Raw genomic sequence first — 17,355 nt, forward strand, 5'->3', positions numbered from 1 at the left:
TTGACAGAAATGGGAAAATTTTCACTATGCTTGTTGTTACAAATTTCGATGTTAAAATCTAAAATGTATCTAGGAGCATATCAGATCCTGTGAACAAAGAGCTAACTTAAATGTGGAAATAAAAATTCCACAAAACTGAAGTATCTCTAAAAAAGATAACATTGAGTAGATCTGCATATGTAAGCTTGCTTGATTTTCAAGCTTCAGCAATTCAGTTAAAAGGGTATTCATGGCGTTCACTTTCTTGTTTGAACTTAACTTTTTGAACCCCATTGATAATACAATGTAGGATAAGAGTAAGACTTAGTAAAACCAGTACACTGAAACACATACCAAGATTCAATTGCAGCTTGTAACAGGAAGCTTAATATTAAACAATCAGCAATGGATATTTCAATGATGACAAGATTATCACTCATTTGGTAATGAAAACAGACATTCTCAACTGAACATTTCTGGGCCTTCAAATTATGTTCCAGAGGAATCATTACAGCTAACGATTACTAATTCAAATTACCTTGTGTACAATGAGTTCATGGGTGCCATCTGGCAGAGTCCTCCCATTTTCCTGCATCAGAGGCATGAAAGAAAAGCCAAACAACTTCTTCTCACCCTTTTCTTTCGCTGAAATACATATGTAAATAGCAGCACTTAGAGTTAACATTATACATTTTAGACAAAACAAATGGATATAATACAGCATAAGAAAGTATACCAGAAGCTATTTGTAGCTAGTCAGACTAAGATTATCTCAAATGTCTTTTCAGATCTGTACGTTAACTCCTGTAATGGTTTCTTTTATCTCACTGTAAAATCAGAAAGCAGTATTCTGGAATGATTTGGTGTTTATTAATAACAAATAATGGAAACCACGAAATATGCAATCTTAGCAATACATGGAATGCCAGGAAACCCAAATGAATGTGACCTAGCTGGTCCAACACGAAGAGAAAATGGGGTTTTCAGTGACAGTTATCCTGTGTAGTAGCTTCTAACTACTGGTCTCCATTTTAGATCAGCCTCAGGCTACACTGCGCTTCTTTTGCAAATAAGGCACCTGCCTCTACAGATATGACTGAAGATGTCACTGTTCCTTACATGGATGTTAGACAGCAGATAACATTTTCAAACTTGGATTCCTAAGCTGAAATTCCAAAACTCATCTATAACCTAAATATAAAGCAGACTATAAAACACTGAGATGGCACAGATTTTAGTGAAACCAATGAGTGCAGATGCTGAATACTTTTGATAATCAGCCAATTTCTCATCAGATGTGTAGATATATGATTTTTGAGTCCAGATTTAGCACAGTTGGGATGGTGTAGGCCATCATAACAAAAATATCCAACTTGTACTGCATAGGAAAGATTACGCGGAACCATATAATCTGTTTGAAACGTACCACGGATAGTTTTCCTTTATTACTTCATAGCTTATGAAAGAAATCGTAAAAAGAAATTAATGTAAATTTCTTCATATACTACCTGTTCCTTATGTTTTGAAGTTTATGTACCCGGAATCTAAATATACCATAATTTACTGTTTGTGCCAATATCCACAGAGGCAATCTAAATAATCAAATCTTGCTATAGCTACATTACCAAAAAGAGTCAAAAGAGCTGCAGTTTAAGAGATGCACAATTTTACCCACCTTTCTCTATACCCTTGACAGCAGTCAGCACTATAGCTATGAAACCTGTCTTGCACACCTTGGGATGCAGAATGTGGACTCAGACCTCACTTTTTACCTCAAAATAATCTCCAAAATTGTTCCAAATGTTTGGAGAATTTTGGAATATTATTTTATAAGCATATTAAAAAAAATGCTCAATATAAAAGTGATGTTAGTTGACCACGATGTATTTACGTACATTCTCTGTTGGATTGCTGAACATGAGCTAAGGAAAAGGGATAATTTTGACTAATTCACCAGGGAAGTTCTAAATTTGCATTTTGAGTTTACCTGAAGTTGTCTTTACATTTGCAGCTGCAATGTTGTCTATATATATTTAATAAAACTAGACTGATTTCTCCTGGCATTTAGACTTTACCAACAAAGCACTGAATTCCACCAAGTAGAACTGCAAGCCTGAGAAGCTGTGTCATGAAAGCATTACAGAGAAAGTTCATGCAGCTGTGTTTTTCCTGAGGTATTATGGAAACTCATGTGCTGACTGCAGCTGTAATGGAGAGGACTAACAGAAGTAACAGCGCTTACTGGAACAGTGCCGGAATTCACAGCGGATGTGTGCTCCTCTGAATTTATCCACAGGGATAGGAAGTTTCAGCAGCTCAGCCCATCTGGGACCATTGTTATGATAAAGCACAAAGGAATGGTACTCGCTGGCTGGTGGCTCCCCAGAGCCGAATGAGATAAAATCCTAATGAAGAAAAGGTATTGATTAGAAATTAAAGGCAGATTAGTTGTCTGGTAAGATGTCATCAAGGACTGTTCTAACAAGGATGACTATTTAATATGTACTTTTGTATCATAAATGCCACATGTGGGACAAAGCTCAATATCTTTGAGCCCACAAAACAGTAGCACTTTGTTAAAATTCACTGATTAGAAAAAACGGCAAGAATAATCCACACCGATGACAATCAATCTATTACACAGGGGGAACTGGGTGATCAGAAAGGCTTAAGCGACAAATGTGATGTGGAGTCCCATGACACAGCACGGTCCATCCAGTGTTATGCCCAAGCAACACACAATAATGTAACTGAGACAAGAACAGCCCAGGCTCAAGATCTTTAGTTCTCTGAAAGAAGAAACCCTGCTGTCATCAGCGATACATCCCAGCATGAAAAAAATAAATCTGTATTCCCTAAGTAGGAAGAAGCATAGTGCTGGTTGCCTTTCAACCAGTGCATCCATGATGCTCTCTCAGTAGCAAAGTAGGCAAATGGATTTTTCTAAATGGATTTTCCCCAAGTCCTGACTTGGGGATACCTATTAATTCTCTGTGAGAAATGTAAGCTGTAGCTTTTCACTTTGGCAATTAGAAGGGTTCACCTCTGCATCTCAATATCCATTATTTTTTATGAGTACATAAAATATATATAATATATATACATATATTTATATTTTTATATAAATATATATAGCATCCCATGCATTTATGTGCACAATCTCACTTCACATGTATGCACACACACAATTTGCGTCAGACTATTTGTGTCTGCCCTTCTTCGTCACCTTGCAGCCCTCCACACCATGCAGAACATGTGAAAAAAGTAATCTCAAATAAAAGGGAGAAACCTGATGCTAAATATGCATGGACAAGGTTGAAGGTGAACAGAAATCCTTTGGTACAGAAAAAAAAAATCTGAGAAACAGTCACCTATTAATAATTAATACAGTGCCTGTCTGTAAGCTATTACCAGCAGTATGCAATTAAATATGAAGAAAAGAAAGAACACTACTTTAGTCTGTTATTGACACAGTGGTGATTTTTGCCTCAAGGATTTCAGATTTATTCCAATCAGACAAAAACATTGAAAATCAAAACAGGTTCTGTGCAACATGAGGAAATACATAGCTACTAAGAAGAATTATGAAATAAAAAATTCTGAAAAACTTGATATTGCCTCATTTCCCAGCATCTTAATGGAATCACTGTTTACTTGGTAGGCAATTAAGAGTGTTTATCTGAACCACTTAATTGATCACAGAAATAAAACAAATATTCATTTTGTAAAGTTTTTAAGCAAAGTGGAAAAATTTTGAATATCTAATGATAGCAAAAGATAAATATGACCTTTCCAAAGCCATTTTGTACTCTTTAAACAATGTCACAAAAGAGGATTTACATCTGAAAATGTTTATCAAAATTAACTGCAGCAATGAAAAACATGCAACAAAGATACCTTTAAAATTTGACCACTGCTGTCCACAACATGCATTGTCACTTCCACATTTCTGGCCACACTTTTTCCTCCTTTCTCAAATTCTCCTCTTTCTATAGTGATATATAAATCATTCCTCATTTCACCTATTAAAAAAACATATCAAATCAAACACAAAGTGTGAAAATTAGTTCATTTTTCTTACTTTTTGCTTTTAGTACTTTAGTAGACTTTAATCTTCTCTTCCAAACTAGGGATAGTATCACAGCCACGATTTTGAAGTATTTTCAGATTTTACTTAATAACAACTGGTTTTATGAACCAAGAAAACCAACAAAACATCATCCCCCAAACAATTACCTGCCATAGTAAACCAATTCTAAGGGCTTTTACTCATCTGTTAGCTCTTTTTGGCCTTTATAGCGGCATCTGAAGCTATACTGAAGCTGGTGTCTAACTACAACCCATTTAATTCTTCTTTTAATCTAAGGCAATACTAATGTATTTTATTTCATTTGTTCATCTTTCATTAGATTTACATTTCTCTGTTTAATGTCTTCTTGAAGAACTAATTGTGATTGGTTTACACTTAATCTCAATAGAAAGCATATTACTTTGAAGAAGCAAAAACCAAGAGGTTGGTGTTCTTCCCATTACAACTACAGGATTCCCAGACTGCTGGCATTCATATACATCTTTCCGATCTAACAGATCTCAGCATACTTTACAATGACAGGGTGTTCCAAAGTTTTCTAGAAAAAAGATGGCTTAGTTAGGTTATTTTTTTTCTTGTTGAGGAGGCTTCTAGAAATTAAAATCTTCATCAACACGTTCAAAGAAAAAATCCAATACAAGGCACTACCTAAATGTTACCCAGTAAGCACAAGTTACTAAATACTGCTAGCATGTTTAAAATTAAAGTCTTTGCAGTTTCATACATTAACTTGCTAAGTAATCTGTCAGACCGTAACCAGATCACCTGGATGAGATCAATGGTAATTTTATTTTAGTTTGAATTGACACAAACCACAAATTTTATAGTTGATGAAAGGAAGAAAGCTTGTTTGGCAGTTGGTGGGGGCAGAAGCAGTAGTGACGGTGACTAGAGTGTCATTGTAGGGAAGTCCCTGTTCTGTTTGAAGATGCTGAATATATTTATAAAGAAAGTAAACTAATCTAGCCCTGGACAAGCATTACTAGAATTACTTGGAAGCAATTGGACTTCACCTGTGAAACACTATAAAAATGAAGGATGAATGGCATCATAAATACTAGTATCTTCTAAAAGTCTAATTTCTAGATTTGGTAGAAAAAGAAATTGAGACTATACACTTTCATCTAGTGAAATGGAATATCCTCTTTTAATAAAGCAGATTTTCACCAAGAATTGGTGAAAAGAAATCAAGTATACAGTTGTGTGTATTCACAGGTGTAGCACTTAGAAGTCAAACATGAGATGGATACTTGTACCCTGGGTAAAATTAATTAGAAGACATGTAACTGAAATAACATTTTCAATTTCTGGCTTCATTTTAACATGTAAGCAGAATCAGACCTGATTGAACTTTTCAGGATGCTCTCACATTTCACATTTCTTGCATTTGTTTCACTGCATGCAATTCTCATGTGATTTTTAAGTTACAGAAACAACAATCTTGCTACAGTCTTCTAATACCTTTATATCATTTTAACTGAATGCAAAATAATAAATGAGTCCTCCAAAACGCGATCTAAAACACTGCCAAATAAAAAAATAGGGGGTAAAAGAGGCCCTCAAGAACCATGCCCGTAAAAAAGGGGACAAAAATCTGCCATTGTATTACTTATTATCAATCATCTTTCAAAACAACTATAGACAGAGGCTAAAGTACAGCTAGACAGAATGAACAGAAACAAATACCAGGACCAAATGACACTCAAGAGTTTTGTGTGAAGTCAAGGATGAAAGAGCTGAATTACTTATGTGTGTGCAATCACTGAACCAATCCACATTTCCCAGTGGGAACCAGGTTCAGACGGAGAAGCAAAAGATGGTGGTTATTCAGGTAATGGACAGCAAGACTTGTAAAAAAAGTCCATAAAAGCAACTCCAAACCAAAGCACAAACCAAAACCTTACCAAAGCAAAGGATAACGCGGAAGTGAGAAATGTATAAGGTTCAAAGGAAGAATGGAGCAGCCATGGAAGGAAGATCTACTAAAGGATATGAGACAGACGATCACAAGCAACTCAGGAAATCCCTTGAGCTGAAAATAGCTGGAGGCTAGGAGAGCATGGGGCTTGGAGAGGGGTGGGATGATTATCATACATGCATATATGCATACTGAGTACTTACTCCTCCTATGGTGTCTGCTTACAACACTCGACTAGATGGGCCCTTGATCTGAATCGGTAAAGCTGTTTGCATGTTTATTCAGGTCACAAAATTACCCTTAAAACTTCTAGATTTTCATCATTTACACATTGCAGCAATATTTTATTACAGAAGTTTTAGAAGCTAGTACGGTATGGTTACCAAAGAGTACATAATATACTGAGTAGTTGCTTAGCATATGCTTATAGTATGATCAGTTCTAGTTAGTGCCAGCAGTTGGTCACTTTCAAGTTTTTTATTGAGAAAAAATGTCAACACACAATAATAAAAAAGAGAAGTTTTGTTATAAACTGATTTTAGCACACAACTTGTAGTTGTAGCAATTTCTCTTTAAAAATTAACACGTGTTTGCGCTATATTCAGTCATTTTTATTTATCAGCAAGTAATTATTTCAATTTTCCATTGGGTCTGCAAGAAACACAACAAAATAATAATTTCCATCATAAATGTCATGACCTAGCCCAGATGCAGCTCAGTAAAAAACATATTTTTTCCTTTTTAAAGAGAGTAAACTATACAGGATTTAAATGAAAATAATACTGGGACACATTGCCCAGAGAAGTTGTGGATGCCCTATCATAGGAAGAGATCAAGGTCAGGTTAGATGTGTCTTTAAGCAACATAATCTAGTGAAAGATGTCCCTACCCCTGGAGAGGCAGGGCTGATGATCTTGATCTTTAAAGACGGTATTTAGAAGTACCTTCCAACCAAAATCATCCTATGATTCTATGCAAAAATAAGAAAGCATTTCTCAAAGAAATAATGAGAGCTTCACATGAGTTAAACAGGATTTCAAAACCAGTGTCTGCATCTTACAGTGTTTTAAAAAATCCAACCCCGTGGAGTTTCACCTTTTTGATTACCAGAAGAAATCAAATCACAGGGAAAAAAGGACAATCAAGTAGAATGTACTTTCATAAATATGGTTCTTAGAGAACCTTGGCAGAGTTTGTAATCAGTGTCATGAGAGGATTGTTCTGATGAATTTTGTCCTGATCTACATCCATTCAGAAAGATCTACTCTGTTTTCAATGTCTCACAGTAAATCAAGGCATGTGGGTCACATCACTGAAAGAAAATGCAAGATTTTCTCCATTAATCATGCAAGGCAAATAAAATCCAAGAGGAGACCAAGCTTGGCACGCTACATGAAGAATGACAATGTTTTCTACAGAAATGGGTAGAAAAACAGAAGGGAGATAACAGAAATGGACTGGAAAATTAATCAAAAAGAATGTAAACTATGAGCTATAGCCCATATTAAGGGTACAATCTTTACCAGGCAAAGGTAACAGCACCTTCCTTTTCTTGAAGTATATGGCATATCTGACATTTTATAATCTTTACCAAAAAATAGGGTTTGGTTTAAATTTGGCCTTGTGTCTGGATTTGTACTCACACAGATATTACTTTTGGGTTAAAAAACAAGAAAACCAACTATATTGAGCTTGCACAGTTCCAGTAAGTGTACTAGAACACTAAGAACTCAGAGCCATGTTCTTGGCAAATCTTTAGCACAATATTTGTATGAACACATTACAAATAAAAGCTCGTTGGGTCAAGAAGTCAATGGGGTTGTAAAAATCAAGCACAAAGATTTATCTGAAGAGATTTTAACCACTTCTACTTCCTCAATGCAGCAATGCCATTGCTTCAGTCTTCCTTAATAAAAATTCTCTCTTCAAAACATGAGATTGCCTGGGTGAAACTAAGTTAGGGCATTCTTTTGTGGCCAGTGTTCCTGTTAAAACAATTTCAACTTCCTTTGTAAAGTGCTAAAACATCAGCAAATTGTTCAATTAATCTATATTCCTTTAACTGATCATTTTATTTTATGGCAACTGCAATTACACAATTGTTTGCAATGATATGCACCATTTTCCTATGGGATCTTTGCCTTAACCAGTACACCAGACAGATAATACTGACATTAAATCATCTAGTTTTCACCAAGAAGGGCAATTACAGCCATAAGTAATGAAAGGGAAAATCCTACTGACTATATGAGTTCTGAGGGAGTGAGTGAAGTGGAGTGGAGAGGAGATATTCATTTGATATCATTCAGGTTGGAAAAGACCTTTAACATCAAGGCCAACTGTTAACGTGCCGAGTCTACCACTAAACCATGTCCCTAAGCATCACATCTACACATACTTCAAGGGATGGTAACTCCACTACTTCCCTAGGCAGACTGTTCAAACACCTGACCACCCTTGTGGTGAAGAATTTTTTCCTAATATCCAGTCTAAACCACCCGTTTCCTCTGGTCCTATAGCTTGTTACTTGGGAGAAGAGACCAACACCCACCTCACTACAACTCCTTTTCAGGTAATTTTAATGAGTGATAAGGTCTCCCTTCAGCCTCCTTTACTCCACATTAAACCCCAGCTCCCTCAGCTGCTTCTCATAACACTTGTCCACTAGGCCCTTCACCAACTTTGCTGCCCTTCTTTGCACGTGTTCCAGTACCTCCATGTCTTTCTTGCAGTGAGGGGTCAAAAACTGAACACAGTATTCAAGGTGCTGCCTCACCAGTGTAGAGTACAGGGAGACAATAACTTCCCTAGTCCTGCTGGCCACACCGTTTCTGATACAACTCAGGATGCTGTTGGCCTTCTTGGCCACCTGGGCACACTGCTGGCTCCTAGTCAGACGGCAGTCAATCAACACCCCCAAGTCCTTTTCTGCCAAGCAGCTTTCCAGCCGTTCATCCCCAAGCCTGTAGCACTGCATGGGTTTGTTGTGGCCCAAGCGCAGGACCTGGCACTTAGCCTTGTTGAACTCCATCCTATTGACCTTGGTCCATCAATCCAGTCCATCCATATCCCACTGTGGAGCCTTCCTTCCCTCAAGCAGGTCAACACTCCTGCCCAACTTGGTGTCATTCACAACTTACTGAGGGTGCATTTGATCCCCTCATCTAGATTATTGATAAAGACATTAAACAGAACCAGCCTCAAAACTGAGCCCTGGGAAACAGCATTGTGACCGACCACCAACTAGATTTAATTCCATTCACCACAACTTTTTCGGCCCAGTCATCCAGACAATTTTTTACCATGTGAAGAGTAGACCCTCCGAAGACACGCACAACCAGTTTTTCCAGGAGTCTGCCACGGGAAACAGTGCCAAAGGCTTTACTAAAGTCTAGGTAAACAACATACACAGGCTTTCCTTCATCCATTACACAGGTCACCTTGTCATAGAAACAGATCAGGTTGGTCAAGCAGGACCCACCTTTCATAAACATATGCTGACTGGGCCTGATCACCTGGTTATCCTGTATGTGCCGTGTGATGGTAATCAAGATGATCTGCTCCATAAGCAAACATATTGGTGTTGATCCCTGCGAGAGTAGGAAGTAATAAGCTGTTTCTCGGAAAAACAGAGGAACTGTGAGGCTCAGAAAGTGTATCTAGGAAAGCTGTTTGTCCTTACTTCAGGCAACAATGCAATGTGTTGAAGAGGAGTGACCCATTAATCTGAACACTTTCACAGGACTTAGTTAGCACCCTACTATTTCACTTTTGACTAATGAAATCCAGAGTTTTAGAGAAGTAGTCCTACAAGAGTTTCTACTATGAAGTGAGGGTTACAGCTATCTGGAAATTGAAATTCCATCAAATTTGGAAAAAAAACCCCAAAACATAAAGCTGCAGTGATATGGATGATTACACAGTCTTAACTTTCCCATCCAGCACAAGCGTTAACTGTATACTCTGTAGGGACATTTACTCTGGTAAGTGAATTTAAATGTATGTGAAAGGTGCTGAATTAAAATGTCTGGGATGTTAAATCAAAATGTGTACAGCACAGCATTGGCAGTACCTGCCTCTTCATGTGGTCCTGCCAATGTATTTCAGCTCTGATCTGGCAAAAATATCTTGGAAGCACTATTTATAGGCTGAAAGAGGAAAAACTCCAAGTCCTTCTTGCCCCAGATGTAGGTGTTAACCAGGCACAGTACAGCGCAAGGTTTCTGACCTAAGAAGAAACAGAAGAAGCTTCATGACTTCAACTAGCAATAAAGTGTCCGAAGGCTGAATGGGAGTAGAGGACAGAGACCTGATCAGCATCAATTACATGAAAAAGGCAATTACAAGGAGCTGGAGGAAAGGCCAATTAAAGTCACAAAACAACCACAAGACAGACTGTTGGAGGACAGGCTTAGCTAACGGAAGTTAGCCTTCCTGAACCTGCCCAACTATAAGCACCAAATTTTAAAGAACCAGGAAAGAGACAAGAGTAATTTCCAAGTTGAAGATGATAAAGCATGCTCAGGGCTCCTATTATTTCCACTCTGCAGTTTCCTTATGGGATGGCTCTGCAGGCTCCCTTTCCTTCACAGATAGCAGGCTGCATCATCACTATTCAGGACCTGCATACAAGCACTGGTTTGATGCTGCTCCCAGGGTGAACCTCTAGCTATGGGATCTACACACAAGCTGCCTCCAGCTCACAGAGGCTTGAATGCTCCCACTGAACCTCAGGTGACAGAAGCAACACAAATAATAACAAGTTCCAATCACGAAAAGCATCATGAGAACATTTATATGAAAGTATTGTTTGTCTTCTTTCTTTTTTTTTTGTAGAAACATTTGTACCTAACGTAAGCATCAAAGGAATGTGCCTTCATCACAAAACTGTTTTAGAACTTACAGTGAGGAAGCTGTGAGGTACAACACATATTATAAAACCAAGACTTTTCTCATATTCCAATCACATTTAGAACCGTAGAATTTATTATGGCATATTAATATGGAAAAGGTTTTCAAGCTGAAGATCGCTGTCGAAGATCAAAGGTAGCTGTCTTGGTTAGAAAGAAAAGAGTGTTCAGTTTGCCAGCTATCCTCAAAAAGCTTTCTAGTGAAATAAATTTCAAATTGATTATATAATAATGTAACAAAACACGGTGTGGTTAGATAGCATCTCTGATAGTTACAGCTTGCAGTGTGCAAATCTAAACTGTCCTGACAGCAGTCACTAATTTAAAAATAATTACACCGAACTCAGTAGGAGCTTTTGCTGTGAATTGTTTCTTTGAGAGCTTTGTTCAGAATTATAGGTCCTTTAGAAGCATGAATTAAAAAGGAGCAGAAAAGAAAGTTCCTGTCATTTATATCCTTGTAATATACAAGCTAATGAGTTGCTTTTTTTTATACCTTAAACATGACTTGAACAGCTCTTAAAACAATGTCAGTTGTAGAAACTGAAAATCTCTGGATGTACAAGAGAAAAAGTGGTATTATTCAGGATGTAAATCTTGCAGGTGCAAAAAGTTTTACAGAAAACCTCCTTAAAATACTTTGTAGAACGGGACAAGAGCTGTGTAGGTTCTGTCAGTGGGAAGATCTCAAATACGTACAAAGTTCTTTTAACTCAAGGAGAGTGCTTACCTCCTACACATCAAGTCAACTCACGCTATGCCTTTTAGCATGTTACTATCCATGCTGATATACTAACAATAACAAGCAAAATTGGAAGATAAAAGACAAGGGCAGGAAACCTCCCACTCCCTTTTTAGTCCTGTAAACTTGAAACTGGCACAGCTAAAGTTATAATAAAACTAAGCAGCTTACAGAAACACACAGAACAAGAAAGATCTCAATTTAAAACTAGGTGGGTGCTAGTCTGGGTGATGCAGCACTGACAACCAGCATGTACCCTAAATCACAAGAAGTTACAGCAGAAGGTGATCACATTTGCAGTAGTCAAACCTGAAGACTGTAAATACTTTAAGTACCAAATTATAGCTGCTTATTAAGATATATACAGTTGGGGTGTCAGGGAATAGAGACGAGATTAAGTCCTAGTATACCACAGCAATACTGAACTCTTGCTAATGCCTTTCTGGCAGTTGAACTTTGATGATTTCGTAGAATCATACACTGGTTGGAATTGGATGGGACCTTTAATAGTCACCTAGACCAATCCCCTCATAAAACCAGTGACATCTTCAACTAGATCAGGCTGCTCAAAGCCCCATCGACCTGACCTGGAATGTTCCAGAGATCAGGCATCTAGCACCTCTCTGGGCAATCTGTGCCAGTGTATCACCACACTCATTGTAAAAAATTTCTTCCTTATATCTAGTCTGAATCTACCGTCCTTTAGTTTAAAATGATTACCCCTTGTCCTATTGCCACAGGCCCTGCCAAAATATTTGTCCCTGTCTTTCTTACAGGCCCCCTTTAAGTACTAGGAGGCCACAATAAGATCTCCTGCAGCCTTCTCTTCTGCAGTCTTAACAACCCCAACTCTCTCAGCCTTTCTATCCCTCACAGCTTTCTGGGCTGTTAGCACACACTGATGGTTCATGCCCAGTTTTTCATCCACCTGTACCCCCATGTCTTTCTCTGCATGGCTGCTCTCAACCCCTTCATCCCCCAGCCTGTACTGATAGCATAAGTTGCCCACACCCAGCTGGAGAACCTTGCACTTGGCGTTGTTGAAACTCATGAGCTTCACACGGGCCCCTTTCTCTGGCTTGTCCAGACCCCTGTGGATGGAATCTCATCCCTCAGAGGTGTCAGCCTCACCACTCAGCTTGGTGTCATCCATAAACTTGCTGAGGTTGCACTTTATCCTGCCCTGTTGTTGATGAAAATATTAAAACAGAACTGTTCCTAGTACAGAACCTGAGGGACACCACTTCTATCGTCTATCCAGCCATTGACATTGAGCTGTTATCCACTACTCTTTGGATGTGACTGACCAACCAATTCCTGATCCACTGAACAGTCCACTTGTCAAATCTATACCTCTCCAATTTAAAGAGAAGGATGTCATGTCACGGGGAACCATGTTAGAGGCCTTACAGAAGTTCAGATAGATTACATCCATAGTTCTGTTCTCATCCACTGATGTAGTCCCTCCATCATAGAAGGTCACTATATTGGTCAGGCAAGACTTGCCCTTGGTGATGCCATGTTGGCTGCCTGGAATCACCTCTCTGTCCTCCTTGTGCCTTAGCATAGCTTCTAGGAGGATCTGTTCTGCAATCTTTCCAGGCACAGAGGTGAGACTGACAGGTCACTAGTTCCTAGGGTCCTCCTTTCCACCCGTTATAAAAATGGATGCAATATTTCCCTTTTTCCAGTCACTGAAGACTTAACCTGATTGCCACACAGTCTGGGATGCATCTCATCAGGTCCCATAGACTTAGGTATGTTCAGGATCCTGTGATGGTCATGATTCTGAACTCTCACAGCATGAAGGACTTTAGTCCCTGTCCCTGCCTTGCAGTCCATCCACTTGAGAGGTGTGAGAAGAGAGGTCACCAGTGATGACCAAAGCAAAAATGTTGTTGAGTACTGCAGCCTTCTCCTTGTCTGTTTTCACCAGTTTGCCAGTTGTGGTCATCAAAAGGTGTATGCTAATGTTTTTCTGGCTGACATAACTGCAAAAGCTCTTTTGACTATTCTTTGCATCCCTTGCCAAGTTCAGCTCCAGCTGCGCCTTGGCCTTCCTCACCCAATCCCTACACAACCAGGAAGTGTCCCTATACTCTTCCCAGGATATCTGTCCCTTCTTCCACTGCCTGTGCATTTCCTTCTTCCCCTTTGGTTTGACCTGCACATCTTTAGTCAGCCACACCAGTCTCTTGCCTTCCTTTCCCAATTGCTTACACACGATCCAGAGTTTTATTTATTAAAAATATAAATAAATAAAATATTGAGCTAAGCAATCCACATCATTCGTGAAAAACATAGTACAGAAGGTTGTTAAATAAGAGAAGGGCATCCTTAAGGAGAACAGCTGAGGAAGATACACTGCATTTCACAAAGAACTTCATCACTGCCGGAAGTGAAATCCCATTATTTAAACAATTTCTTCTTTGTTTAGCCTTGTAGCTGATACCAAGAGTGGCTGTCTGCTTATCAGCCAATGTATTCAACACTTTCAAGAAACAGAACAAATCCCATTGACATGCTTGAAACTGCAAGTAAATGTGTGTCAGATTTAAAGACCCTGATAACCACCAGCCAGCTGTCTCTTCAGTGCCTTCTCCCTCTATAGCAGCACCTTGACTTCTCCGTTATTGAGGAATGAACAACTTCGCTATCTGCAAGAAGCTTTTGTATATACTCACAGTAATCAACATTTTTGAGTAACAGTCACACATGACTCAAGAATGAGAAAATGTTGTACTTGGTGCTTAAATAAATACATAAAAAGAAAAGGTGTGAGATTAGGACCCTTTTGGGTGATACTTAAATAAACTTATTTAGGGTGGGGTATGTATCCACATTTAAGTACAGGACAAGGTATCGGCAAAAAGAAATAAGACCATTTTTATTACTTATATACTGCTAGCTAGTTTTTGTATTATCTCTCATAGTCATATTTAAATAAAGCAAACATTAAAACAACTCTGCATGTGTTAGACTTCCGGGAGCACTGATGGCTTTGGTAACACTCCTGCCTTTTTACTATTGGACTCATTGTAAGAAGATTTCTTTGTAAGAAATTTCTTTGTAAGAATTCTTTGTAAGAATCCAATAAGCTTTGTCATTTAAATCAATGTCAAAGATGAATAAACAAATTCCTTTTCTCAGTTATCCTACTACCCTACTGTTCTGTTTTTCAGCAGAACATTATCTATATTTTCAGCTTTATTACAGAAACTCTCAACAAGCCCTAAGAAACGCTCATCAGAAAACAGCTGCTTATGCAAATGAAATGCCCTTTACAAGGGATTCTCAAACTGTAATGCTTTCAGATTTCAAATGGATTGCAGATCTACCATGTAAGACCCGATTGTTCTGTGACTTTCTGTGACTTTTTATTTTGCTCTTCCTTTTAACAATGAGATGTAAAACAAATTGCTTTGAACAATGGGGAATAAAAGACTTACAAGCATTTTTAACAGAAAATTTTGACCCGATAGCTACCTACAGCAACAACCTAAAGAAAGTATTTCCAACAGAATTTTTAAAGACTACTTATTTTTACAGAGCTAAAGCATTCCTTTGTTAGTTTGCTAGTGGTCCTTATCTGGTTTATTGAAGAAAGACTTTCTACCCATAACTATCCTTGTATACACTTCCTGTGCATCACTGCTACTTATTCTACGCCCAAAAGAAAGCTAGTCAACTCTTCCAAATACTGTAAACTGCAGAAGACCCTTTTCCCTCTTCTTCCACTTCTAGAGACTTCAAATCAAGGGAAGTCCAATTAAACTCTGGCTTTTCTTCCCATTCCATAATTCTCTTCTATTTTTCCTTCAGTTTCTAATGAATCAACAAAATAAAAGGGAGGCAATGGGCAGAAGGAAAACAATACAGAAGTTGCTTGCACTTGTCTAGCCAAGTATGTAGTCATGTATTAGGATCTTTGTTTTCTCCTGTGACTTGCAGAAATGATAATTCCTTTGGTAGACAAGAACAAAGATTTAAAAATGTATTACAATGGGAAGCAGAGGATATTCCCCATAAAGTACTACAGTTTTGTGAAAGGTCAAAAATCAGGGTGTCTTTACTCCACAATATTGCTTAAATATATTTTGTGTAACTAACATATCCAGGCAATATTGCTTTCAATAATTAAAAAAACATATTTCTGGATCCTTGGGAATCAGAACAGCAAACAATGGCAGGTGTTAAATTTTGGCTGTTTGTACTCCAGGCAGGATAAAGAGGACTGGAAAAATCCATACTATCGCTTGTGGGAGAAAAATGCTTAAGTGTGTCAGACATATATTTTTTTTCCTGGAATCAACAGCTCTTTACTAAACTCAAGCTCACTGACAGATACAGACACTTACCATGATGAAGAGAACAGATTCCATAGCTTTCTTTACATTTTTGCTCTCCAGGCTCTGAGTCTAAGCTTTGAAAGAAGGAATATGCTTCTAGTAAAAATCACATCGTTGAAAAAATGCATGTTACCACAGGGATAGCATTTTGTGAGATCATTTGAATAAAGACAAATATTGTAGTTCTAGTTTCATTTTAAAAGCTTCTGAAAATAGAAAGAAAGATTGGAGAGCAGGTACTTGCACATGGAAAGAATAAAAGACCTTTTAATAATCCAAATGAAGGAGTAATGAGTATATTCAGTAGCATTCAAAGACAGGATCCTGATGAGATTTAATTGGACAACTAAAGAACATCTAACAGAGTTTCGACAAATGCAAATCAATGCATATCTGATTGATGAAAAAAATCTAAGTTATTTTTCCTAAATTAAGCATATGAAAGCTTCATACAGGAAACTTTAAAGTACTGCAGCATCCTGGGGCTGCAATGTCTATCTGTTGAATGGGCAAAAATTGTAAAAAAAAAAGACAGAATATTGAGAAGCAAAATCTAACTTTTATTGTTTGACAGGCAGAAGTCTCAAAGTATTAAAATTCCATTACAGAAATCAATACTGCAGCATTACCTAGAGTCTTTAGCTATGTTACTTGTGAATTGATATCACAGGATTTGAACAGGACCAAAAAGTTCACAGTGAAGGAATACAAGCCAAGAGCTCTGCAGTCAGGATTGACAAGCTGAGCGACAGAAACCAGCATTATAGACCCTCTAGGCTTATAAATAAGGAAAATAATGGTCAATATAACACCATTGTACTGACCTGTTAATTCTTCAAAATCTTCTAATATTATAACTGTTTAATAACTTGGATGAACAGGAAGAAATATAAACTTTTAACTTAACTGAGAGGAAGTGGTGGTCAGATTTCAGCAGTGGTAATGCCACCAGTTTGGATCATAAGATGAAAAAGGATGTCCATAGCTGAATTATACCCATCTATGAAAACCTGTTGTCAACTAACAGGCCAATTATTTGTACACTGCACTACATTTTATAGACTAAGATATAGAGGTGAGCTGCTGTCCTCTATGAGATACAGAGACTTTCATAATTGTATCTATAGCTGTTTTAAATAAGAATTATCTTTGATTTTATAGACAAAGCTGGACAGAGTAAGTTTGTAGACAAAGTGCAAGGAAGTAAGGGTTGGACCTAACTGAATTGCTTAGTGAAGAAAAGATTCTACATAAAGATTCTATAGAAAGATATGAGACTACTTTATTTTATGTGCTAGAGTTTCACACTGAACAGATTTTTGGCTTTCAATGAACCAAGTAGTCAACTACTGCCAGTAACAGACAGC

General features: G+C 37.8%; 1 protein-coding gene across 4 annotated transcripts in view; it reads right to left on the reverse strand.

The window, feature by feature from the left end:
• DOCK4 (dedicator of cytokinesis 4) overlaps positions 1–17,355 on the reverse strand; it is a 248,507-nt gene that overhangs the window by 90,513 nt on the left and 140,639 nt on the right. For all 4 annotated transcript variants that reach the window (XM_054056438.1, XM_054056437.1, XM_054056436.1 and 1 more), the window contains exons 14-16: positions 3,877–4,001; positions 2,222–2,384; positions 518–624 (exon numbers count right to left, since the gene is read on the reverse strand). In XM_054056438.1, coding sequence (XP_053912413.1) covers positions 518–624; positions 2,222–2,384; positions 3,877–4,001 — 395 coding nt within the window. The remainder of the gene's footprint in view (positions 1–517; positions 625–2,221; positions 2,385–3,876; positions 4,002–17,355) is intronic.

This window comes from Cuculus canorus, chromosome 1, assembly GCF_017976375.1.
Source record: "Cuculus canorus isolate bCucCan1 chromosome 1, bCucCan1.pri, whole genome shotgun sequence".
Lineage (NCBI taxonomy): Eukaryota > Metazoa > Chordata > Aves > Cuculiformes > Cuculidae > Cuculus > Cuculus canorus.